Genomic DNA, 11113 nt, shown 5'->3' on the forward strand with positions numbered 1-11113 from the left:
TGTTTTAATTCAAATTTGGACGTAACATGCGTATTTGTCACCCACGGCGCCAATATATAGATATATACATAGATGCTGAAAGTAACGTTACTGCGTAGGTACTTATAGCACTTCCGTAAAGGCAAGCTTCGGATCGGTTCGGATGTGAGTTACTTGTCGCGAGTCGGTTGAGGTTCCTGTTATAAGACACGTTTGAAAGAATTTGATCTGATTTTATTGGACCGCGGTGGATAATGAACGGAGCAATGGCCATGGTGAGTGAACGTTTATCGCAGGCTTTTTCCAAAGAGAATCCACTCGATAGAACTAACAAATCGTACGGATCATGATGGCGGTTGTAAAATGCTGGCAACGCACTCGAGTGATTGATACTTGCAGGCAATTCGGCGAATTGCAACTGCCGAACGATAATAGATTTTTCATGCTGCATTCGATACGAGTTGATTGCTAAGGAATTAATTACTGCGTATTGACATAACGTGTTATGAATGGTTGGATCAATAAACTTATCGACTTTTTCTGTACACGTTAATGTACGTGTACCTATCCTTGCAACATTGTTAATGGACAGAAGCTTTGCTTTCCACAGGTTGATTCTTTAGCTTCTGTTTTCGTAGCGGTTAATCGATTCAATCGAGTCTGAATATTCTGATTAGGGAATACAATCCCGGGATCCTGCGATCCTGGCTGTTTTTTGGATTCCAAAAATCCCAGGATTTGATATAACTAATCCCCGAGAATTTCGAGATTTTTTAAAAATGTGAATTACTTTATGAACACCTGAAAAATATAAAAATAAACATAATAAATAAACAGATATTTCATAGTAATGACAATAATAATAATAATGATTTATAATAATAATAATATTAAGTCTTGGTTGTATGCGGTGTGAGAGTGAGCGTTGGACGAAGCATGGTGGGTGAATAATTTGTGAAAAACTTCGGTTTTAGGAGAGTATTATATAAAAATTAGATAGAAGTAGGGAGTAGAAGGTAGAAAGAGGGGAGAGAATAAGAAAACAGGGTGGAAAGAAGTAAAACAATAGTGAAAATAGTGAAAAGGCTTGTAGCAAAGATTTGAGGTTAAGATATAACCGCTGTAGGTATAGAAAAGATTAAGCGAATAAAAAATGAATAGGACAAATCAGAAAGGGACGGCTGAGGCAGGTAAGATAGAAAATCAAGGCATAAAAACAAGAAAAACGTTGAGAAGTGAAAAATTAAAAGGGAAGGCAGATAGGGGTGTAGGATTTTCTGATAAGAAACGGAGAGAAAGAGGCAGTAGAGGACCAAAGGCGCGAGAAAGAACAAAGAAAAAGGAATGATGGATTGTATGAGAGAAATGATGAAAGAAATAAAGGAGACGAAGAAAGAAATACAGCATGAAGAGAAGAATTAACAGAAGAATGAAAAGCGAAGGAACAAAGATGGGAAGAGGAAAAAAAGGGGTTACTAGACAGGGTCACGAGGCTTGAAAATAAGGTAGATAAGATCCAGATCTCAGAAACAAGAGGAGAATTTGAAAACGAGCAAAGGATAGAGGGGAATAGAACGGATGGAAGGATACAAAGCAGGGAAGAAGGGATTGAAAAAAGGGTAAGGTTCTGGTCAGAGAAAGTGGTAGGAAAGAAAATAAGTAGTTAGGGAGAATGATAGAGGAAAGCAAAAAGAAGGAGAGGAGAAGAAATGTAATCATTGGTGGAGCGCAAATACAAGAAGAAAAAGCCAAAGAAGAGTTAAAAAAGTTTTTAGAGGAAGACGTGGGTGTCAAAAGCGAGACAGAGTGGGTTAAGGTAATAGGAAAGGAAAATAATAAAAGAAAATTAGGGAATAAGAAAATATACATTGACCACAACTTATCTAGGAAAGAAATGGAATACAAAAAGAGATGGTACACTGGGCAAAGACAGAGAGGAGCAATGGAAAAATGGTGTAGATTGGTTTCCACAAGATACTGGTGGAAGGAAAATGGTTAAACTGGCAAATAATTAAAAGGACGAGTAGAGTAGATGAGAGAGATAGAAAGGAAGTTTAAAAGAAAGGAAAGATGAGTTAGATTGTAGTTTATAAGATAGAAGGAATGTCAGAGTGGATGAACGAATGGAAAAATGGTAAAACCAAGATCCTTTTCAAGGCCGTTGTGGCTGAAAATAAATCTTATATGTATAATAATATCAAATCGTATATAAGTAACTAAACTATATTTATTTTTACAATGATATTCTCACTTTCCGCTATTTCGAAATCGCGCGAGTTGCAAATCGCAACTAGTCTGAACACATAAAGTCAAAACATTGTAGATATGCATTTTATTTCATAATGGTTTACTGATATTATCTACATAAGTAGACTTTATTATTCTTCATTGTTTTACTGCTTTTATTGTTAAAAATGATTTTAGCTTATGTTTCAGACTAATGGTAGAAAGTAAATTTGTTGACGTTAAATAAAGATTTAGAATTTTAACACATAATAAATCATTTTAATTGCTGAAATTTTCTATTACCCAATCCCGGGATTAGTATCGGAATACCGAGATAGACTTTAAAAATTCCTGGAATAGTAAATAGTGGCCGGGATTGTATACCCTAATTCTGATCGATGAAACGTGTTGCTCGCCATTGAAAATTAACAACATTCTGTGTATTCTCAGGCACCGACATCCCAGAACAACGTGGAGCCGCCGACCAAGAAACCTAGAGTCGAAGGTACATTGCTAATACGGCTAGATAGCTGTACGTCCCTAATCGCTAACAAAAATCGTACGGTTAAGCATACGACTGGAAAAGACGGTGAACAGAGAAGCAACAGCAAGCATAATATATTTTTAAGCAAAGGGAATGAGGAAGAGAAACATATACTATTTACTTAGGACAATCAGGTGCTAGCTTTCGTATTAAAATGCTGGCGAGCTATAAGCGTCGAGCGGTCTATCGCAGTTTCAGAATATATTTTGGTAGGCTAGGGTAATAGGTGATCGTTGGCCCTCAATAAAACTAATGTATGGTTGTCCTTCTGTTCTGAGATGTTACAGCGGAGAGACAGTACAGAATCTGTGGCCTACGACTGAGCTGTGATCTTGAGCGTGCGCCAAACAAAGAAAGAGAACGCTACATTCGTTGAACAGAACAAATCAGAGTTTTGCAAACTCCACTGACACAGCATCTATTGTCGAGTACCAAATACGATGCGTATTTTAGATAGGTCAGCATTTTAGGGTAGTCTTCTTTCATCCTACTTATAAGCCTTGCGACGCGGGAGATAAGCAACGTATCTAGCTTACGAGTGCTTTCCTCTGTCCTGTAAATTCTCAATAACGTTGTCGAATTGCTACTGAATTCTAAAGCGCAAAGAACCGAGGGAGAGGCTTATAAATGGGAGAGGCAATGGCGATATATGTTTTCCCAGATATTCTCGAAACAAAGCTTTGTTGCGCTCGTAACTGTATAACGCGAAGACGAGGTAAGACTTTTTGTTACTAAAGAAGGCGATGCCCATCGTGAGTTAACGGGAAGCTATTGCAGAGGGGCCGTGCAACACGAGGGAACGAACGTTCTCCCGACCACCGGTCGCGTTACATTTCTTGTCAATTAGGATCGCCATTGCTGCATAGAAAGTGCTAGGGCTAATTGCGTGGTAGGTTGGAAAAGGCAAACTGTAAGAAAATGGCGCAGAAAATGCACTGAGAGTATTCTCCTTTGCTTTGTGCTTACAGATTTGTGCGTCGCCTCAATCTCGGATAGTTTGCGCACAACCATCATTGCTCAGCCCAGAACACGGTTAGCCGTTAATCAAATGATCGAACAGAGCTAACAATATTAATTCGTGAAACTGCAAAACTCGTAAAAGAGAAAAAGAAACGTTTCAACGTGTTCTGATTTCTGTTTCAGAGACTAGCAGACCAAATTGGTTATGATCGTACGAAACCTAATCTAGTTATCGGTAGTCTAATTCTTTTGAGACTGATAGCCTAAAGTCTAAACAGTAGTGACGTTCTAACGAAAGATATTAACGCACTCGGTTTAAATTCTGATATTGTTTGCGACGAAAGTCTGGTCATTGTTACTTCTTTCAAGTACAAAAACGAAAACGTTAATGGCGTGCAAGAAACGAAGGGAATTCATCCTTTTCCTCGATATGTATGAAATATCTGCGGAATATTTTATACGTATCGCGTTGTACTATAAGAGTTCCTAACTGTTTTAATTTCTTTGAGCTTACAGTTTGGAGGACGGTTCTACCGTGGGAACTGCTGCACGACATCGTTACTTTTTTCATCTCGTTTTTAAGTCATTTTTTCTATTCTTTGCCCACACTAGAAATTCTATAGCAGTTTGTGCAAATTACACGTATATATTCGTACAGCAAATATTCAGCGTGCTCTCGTTGAAAATTAATCTTGCGAATATTCGAGATTCTATTTAATTTTAACAGAGACTAAGGATATAAGTTGATGAAAAGACCAAAACTGTACTCCCCCGTGAAATTATGAATCGCCCTAGTACCTCTATCGTCACAAAGCAAAAAGAAAAAAATTAGCTGTTCTTTGAAACATGATCATGTGTGTGCGTGATGGTGGAAGTACTAAATGTAATTAACTGTCATGTTACAACTTCGCCTAACACTAACTTTCTTCGTAGGAAATGCGTCAGAGTTCTTGCCAGGCCCTATATATGATCTCAATCAAATCGGACAAGTCGTTGCGGGTACGTAATGTTTCTAAATACCATTCGTCTACGTTAATTCAAGCGTCGAAGCGTTTCAAACGCTTCTGCTCTTCATAAATGATGTATGAAATACCTGTGACAATTAAGTTTCTTTAATCGCTCCAATTGAAGTTATATTGCGGGTTGATAGTAATCTCGTGGACAAATAGCTGATAAGATCTGATGACACGTCGTCTTTCGAGTATCCTTCGTTCGGCCTAGAGTGTACGTTACATGCGGCATTGATTTTGTTGCAGGACCTGGGGCTAAATATCTTACATTACCTGGAATTCTAGGTGCAGGTCTCCCAAAAGTCACATCCGAACAACAGGATACAGTAAATAGAGCAAAGAAGTATGCCATGGAACAAAGCATCAAAATGGTTCTCATGAAGCAAACTCTTGCGCATCAACAACAGGTAATTTTCAGATACCAAGCTAACAAACTTTACTCGCCTAACATACATTATTGTATTCCATTGTGCATTCATAAACGTTTCCATCAGGATCAATTTATGTTCCTCAATTTGCACTACATTCGACAACGGCTGAGCAACATTAGACGAATGAAATGAATTAATTTTCAGTGTTAATTCATTCATTCGAATGTTACTTATGCATAAGACTGCACAATGGACATAATATATATTTATATATATATATATACATAAATATGTACATACATATATATGTATATATATATACCTTTATGAAATTACATATCACAATTGTGGGGTTCTTTTTTATCTCAAAAAGTATTTTTTATTCAAAGATATATGTACATGTTGCTTCCTCTATTTAGCTCTTTGCCAATAATACCAAAACAAGTGCATACGTATGCATATTAGTGCTTTTAAATTAACGTTTGTCCTTGCAATTTAGCTCGCCCCGCCGAGTAATATTAAATTATTGTGTATTATTGACCTGTGTTCGTTATTACGAGCGAGTAAAGTGAAACAAAACAAAAAAAAAATAACAGAAATTAGAGACGAACACTGGAACCTAACTCTGATCGGTTGATTTTTTCTCCCCGCAGAAGAATAAGTTGGTCCTGCGGCAGCAAGTTTTATTGCTAATGTGCAGGTTAGTGTCAACCAAGTCAAGACAGAAACGATATGAAACCGCCTTACGATCAAACACTCCTAAACGTTTCCCTGAGTTACTACTGTAAGAGAAGGTTAGATATATATTGAGATAATAGTCGGCGGGAGCAGAGCTGTACCAGCGCAAAGGAGGACAAGTTTTTGTGCATGAATCTCTGGACGATTTGAGAAAAATAATCGATACGTACTTCCGAGCTCGACTATTCTTTCTTTTCCTGTTGCAATTATTTTGCCGAGAATATCCGCAGCGCACAAGTGCTGGCTCGTATTTTAGAATGCAACGTCAACTCTTAACGATTAGCTCGGCCATTGATCTCACTCCGATGTTAATATTCCTAACAGCGCGTTCTAAATGCAAGCTGAAAGCCATGGCATACTTGTTTCTTTGTTCCAAGTTCCTTATATTCTTGTTTTCTGGTGCCATTTCATAGCGCACAATTATTTCCTCAGCGTGCAGAAGGTGTTGACCACCTTTCAAACTCTCCCGTACTTGAATTAAATTACAAGTAATTTCTTCGAGGTTGACGCTTGCTTGCTTTCCGATGCGTTACTTCCCGTTTGAAGGCTTGTACGATTAAGAAAAGAGTAGTTGAGCGAAGAAGGTGGAATGGTAAAAGAGCTTGGGGGATTTTTGAGATGAACGAGACATGGTGTATGTAAGGGGGAGGGATATCAATAGAAGGCCCTATGGTCCTTTGTGTTACAGCAAATGGCTAGTCAACGGAATCAGGTGCAGAGACAGCAGGCTCTCGCCCTCATGTGCAGGTTTGTTTGTTCTTTGTCTTAGCTCTCCAAATATCGCCCTCGAGACTCAGCGTTTTAAGTCGAAGATCAATTTCAACCCTCGTATCATCGAGTCACTGAAAAAGTTTTATCCGTCGTCTACGTTGGGTCCCCGTTCGATTCTCATTATTTGAAATTCTCAGTCTTTTAGTATGGCTACCGCTTGCTCCTTTGAAACGTTCGACACTTTCCTAATATCACGAGCGTCAAGTTGAAAAAAGATTCTTGCACAAGAGACGTAGTGCGATGTACGGTGCACGAACGAGCGATTACATTTGAAATGGAAGCAACCATTTTTCGACTCTCTTTACAAGAAATATGTTTAAGATTTTGTTTGGTTTCGTATCTAGTCGTCGATAGGATTAGAATTATGAATAAGTTAACAATAGGTAAAAGAATAAAAGAAAAAAAAACGGAAAGAGAATGTTCGGTCTAACACGATTTTACGGGCGATCATCATCTGAAATAAAACTCCTATATGGCAGGGTATATGTGGGCAGCATCAGTTTCGAATTGAAAGAGGACACGATCAGGCAAGCTTTCTTGCCTTTTGGTCCTATAAAGTCGATCAACATGTCCTGGGATCCTGTTACCCAGAAGCACAAGGGATTCGCATTCGTCGAATACGAGATACCTGAAGCAGCACAACTTGCTTTGGAACAGATGAATGGTGTCATGATTGGTGGACGGAACATCAAGGTAGCGGGACGTACCTATATAACGAATTTCCTGTCCCCCAGCAATCCTATCATCCCGCCGGAGGTCGGCAAATTTTTATTTAGTCTTATCAAATACGAAATCCCATTTTTTTTATTTTTTTATTCTTTTGATTGAATTGCATCGCACTTGGCTCGTATGCGCTTCGATCAAAAAGCCTTACTAAACTCCTTCTTAAAAACCTTCATAGATTCCTTGCTGTAGATCTTTCACTTAGATACATAAATTAGATAAGACGGTATCCAATATCTTGGAGTTAAAAGAAATGCAAAATCTGTTAACTAATGGTATTTAGTAAAGTCTTCTAGCAACGATACGACTCTCTTTCTCTGTTTCGTTTACTTTAAACGTACACTCTATAGCTAGCAACTTTTTAAGATTCTGCGAGACCGTATATAAATAGGTAACCGTCCAGGATACTTCTATTGAGCGTGTGTGTTCTTTTAGGTCGTGGGGCGGCCGTCGAACATGCCCCAAGCTCAATCTGTAATAGACGAGATTACTGAGGAGAGTAAACATTATAATCGTATTTATATCGCATCCATTCATCAAGACTTGACTGAGGACGATATTAAGTCTGTGTTCGAGGCGTTCGGCCCCATCACGTATTGCAAATTAGCGCAGGGAAGTTCGCCCCACCGACATAAAGGTTACGGTTTCATTGAATACGAGACGATGCAGGCTGCCTTGGAGGCTATCGCGTCGATGAATCTGTTCGACCTGGGTGGTCAGTATTTGAGAGTAGGCAGAGCTATTACACCGCCGAATGCTCTGATGGGTCCCCCAAGCGGGACCAGCATGATGCCTACTGCAGCTGCGGTCGCAGCTGCCGCCGCCACTGCTAAGATTCAAGCGATGGACGCAGTGGCCAGCAATGCAGTCGCCCTTGGCTTGACCAAACTTGGTGCCACCGCTCCACCAATTTTAAACCAGGGTATGTGTAAGTAACTCCGCCGCAATGTGCTTCTTACAAGTAGGGCTGTTATTAATCTGGCATTCTTCTCCGCGCAGCTCTGCCTGGGATAGTAAGACCCACTATTGCCCCTGCGACAATGATGGCACCACCCACTATAGCAACCGTAGCACCAGTTATACCTCCTCCGGGTATAGCCATACCACAAACTCTAACTAGACCACCAGCGATTATTCAACCGATTCCTGGACAGCCAGTTGTCATACCACCTCCAGCTGTCGTAGCCCCTACAATAGTAGGAACCCCTGTTGTAAGTAATTCTACGATTCATTACTTTGACGATACTTTCAGTTGACGAATCAATCATTCGATAAATCGTATCCTTCAGATACCAGTCACAACCGCCGCCAACTCTGACATAATGAGACGAGCGCAAGAGCAAGCGGCTCACCAAAAGCAGCAGGAAGAGTTGCAGAAGAAGCTGCTAGAGGAAACAGAGCCACAGACGTTGCAGCAACAAGAGAATATGTCGATCAAAGGGCAGAGCGCGCGTCACCTTGTCATGCAGAAGCTTATGCGCAAAGTAGAATCGCGAGTCGTTATCTTGAGAAACATGGTGGCCCCGGAAGACGTGGACGAAAGTTTACAGGAAGAGATTCAGGATGAGTGCTCCAAATTCGGCGTGGTGGAAAGGGTGATTATTTATAACGAGCGACAATCCGAAGACGACGAAGACGCGGAAGTAATAGTGAAGATTTTCGTGGAGTTCTCTCAGATGAGCGGTAAGTTACTGGGATGTTATTCTAATTTCGCCGTGGACCTGCAGTTAACTGTACTTTGCGATCGATCGTTGTTTCAGAGGCGGAACGTGCGAGGGATTCTTTGAACGGTCGTTACTTCGGCGGACGACTGGTAAAGGGAGAGCTCTACGATCAAGCTTTGTTCGATAACAGCGATTTCTCTGGTTGATCAAGAAATACCTTGCGCGCATTCGATTCCGTCAATTTTCTTTCAAACGGACGAATTTGTATCCGCTGTTGACTGATATTTACGTACTTCAACGCCCGAAGTACTACTTCTTACGAACTTCAACATTATAGTCTGCCTTCTTGTTAAGGAGTCTGGACTTGGGTTTCTTTCCTTTCGCGTTGCACCCTAGCGTTTGACATCGGTAGATCGATCGGAGCTGTTCGGGATACTTGGCGGGACGATATTTCCAAGGACATTATTTTATTAAACACGATTAGAGACTCAAAGGATCTATCGAATCACCTTGCTCGCTAAAAGATCAAAGTTTGAATTCACGTGACGATCATTGAAGTTCTGTAAGAAGATATTCCACTTAAATTTAGTATTGTTACTTTTGTTCATGTCGAAGAAGGTATGATTGATGCAATACAGAATACCATACCTAAATGAATATGTATAGAAATATAGGGTATTAATAAATTGTTTTACGTATCAACTATACTTCATACATACAATACGTGCATAAATTATACATCATAACACAAGTATATGTTACAATAAACTTTGTACATATTTACTAGGTATTTCATTAATTTTAAACAAGCAATGAATTAATTACACAGTTCAATTAAATTAAATCGTTTATTCTTATTTACACTTCACTATTCATTGCTTCTGTATTTCTACCACGGGCGTTTTATTTTATAATCTTGACCATCTTTTTGATATTCATCGTATGTTGGAAACGATTGTTGCCCTTTCTTTTCAGGCAGCACTTCTGGCTTATTCGTTTTCATATTCGAGTACATGGCTTCTATCCTCGCAGCATTTTCTTTCTTTTGATTTGCTATACGATAATTTTCTTCCACTTCCTCTTTCGCTGGCGGTTCTGCCCTACGATACCTTAACCATGCTTCCCACTCTGCGGGTAGCTCCTGTTCATGATTATCCTTATTTACTGGCACAAAATAGCGGGATGGCTTTTTGCGCGAAGAATTACTCGCAACCGGTACTTCGTAATATTTAGTGCCGTAGAAGTCTTCGCCCATTAACTTGGATCGTGTGAAATTTGGTTTTAGAGAAGCGAAGAAACTCTTCCAAATGAGTTGGAATACGCCTCGCTCTTTTCCAGACATTTCGCTACTGTATTCGGAAAACTCTGACTAAAACAATTGAACTGAGAATATGCGTCGTGCGCTACTTGAATTCAATGTTGGTTAGGTTGGAAAGTCGAAATGATTTCAACATTTAATGCTATTTAGTCTGTAGTACTTACAATTTGTGGATCAAATACACTACGATTACTACTATGTACAAAGATGAATACAATCACGAACACGAAATTATTTCAACCAATATACGTAGGAACAGGCGAGACAAAGTTCCATGTACCTGTCAGTAACGTGTATTTAGGATATGCTGTATGTAACATTTGTAATGACGTTGTGGCTCTAATAATTTCGCAACTACGATACTTATAATAGTATGTATAGAATAGATATACTGTCTTTATATCGATTGTATATTTTTAATTAAAGTAATTAAAGTGAATATAGGTAGAGATAATCACCTAGGGTTCAGTAAGAACAATTATAAGTGACGCCTCTTCGCATTACGTTTCCACATGTTTTCAGGGTAGGGAAAGTATTGGACCACACGCTTGATATAACAATATTCCAGACCAATAATATAGATCTATTATAATACCATTGCAAAACAAAATTTGTTTATTTATTGTTTTAAGTAGCGGTTGTACATTTTACAGATCAAGACGCGCAACAACCATTTATGAATCCAACGAACAATCGGCTAACAAAGATTGCACAAATCTGCAAATATTCAAAATGCACGTTGGAGAAATTAACAAAAAGTAATCTACGAATTCTACGAACCACGATGGCCAAGTTCTACCTTAAGGCGA

The 11113-nt window shown here is 39.2% G+C and overlaps 2 protein-coding genes across 11 annotated transcripts; one reads left to right on the forward strand and one right to left on the reverse strand.

The window, feature by feature from the left end:
• The first annotated feature begins 86 nt into the window (after positions 1–86).
• Hfp (Poly(U)-binding-splicing factor hfp) lies at positions 87–9200 on the forward strand. 6 transcript variants are annotated; one of them, XM_076822414.1, is made up of 10 exons: positions 87–254; positions 2656–2710; positions 4643–4708; positions 4966–5126; positions 5744–5790; positions 7079–7355; positions 7758–8250; positions 8322–8533; positions 8612–9005; positions 9083–9200. In XM_076822414.1, the coding sequence occupies exons 1-10, from the start codon at positions 234–236 to the stop codon at positions 9190–9192; spliced, it is 1836 nt and encodes a 611-aa protein (XP_076678529.1). In that variant the 5' UTR covers positions 87–233; the 3' UTR covers positions 9193–9200. The 6 variants fall into 6 exon arrangements, with proteins under 6 accessions (XP_076678529.1, XP_076678527.1, XP_076678528.1 ...); XM_076822412.1 differs by lacking the exon at positions 5744–5790 and adding an exon at positions 6517–6575; XM_076822413.1 differs by lacking the exon at positions 5744–5790 and adding an exon at positions 6517–6575 and having other exon boundaries at positions 7758–8244.
• A 620-nt stretch (positions 9201–9820) lies between these two features.
• On the reverse strand, positions 9821–10780 carry LOC143374369 (NADH dehydrogenase [ubiquinone] 1 alpha subcomplex assembly factor 2). 5 transcript variants are annotated; one of them, XM_076822492.1, is made up of 2 exons: positions 10763–10780; positions 9821–10355 (listed from the first exon to the last, which is right to left on the reverse strand). In XM_076822492.1, the coding sequence occupies exon 2, from the start codon at positions 10326–10328 to the stop codon at positions 9876–9878; it is 453 nt and encodes a 150-aa protein (XP_076678607.1). In that variant the 5' UTR covers positions 10329–10355; positions 10763–10780; the 3' UTR covers positions 9821–9875. The 5 variants fall into 5 exon arrangements, with proteins under 5 accessions (XP_076678607.1, XP_076678606.1, XP_076678603.1 ...); XM_076822491.1 differs by lacking the exon at positions 10763–10780 and adding an exon at positions 10469–10739 and having other exon boundaries at positions 9821–10335; XM_076822488.1 differs by lacking the exon at positions 10763–10780 and adding an exon at positions 10469–10739.
• Between the last annotated feature and the right edge of the window lie 333 nt (positions 10781–11113).

Source organism: Andrena cerasifolii, chromosome 10 (genome assembly GCF_050908995.1).
Source record: "Andrena cerasifolii isolate SP2316 chromosome 10, iyAndCera1_principal, whole genome shotgun sequence".
Lineage (NCBI taxonomy): Eukaryota > Metazoa > Arthropoda > Insecta > Hymenoptera > Andrenidae > Andrena > Andrena cerasifolii.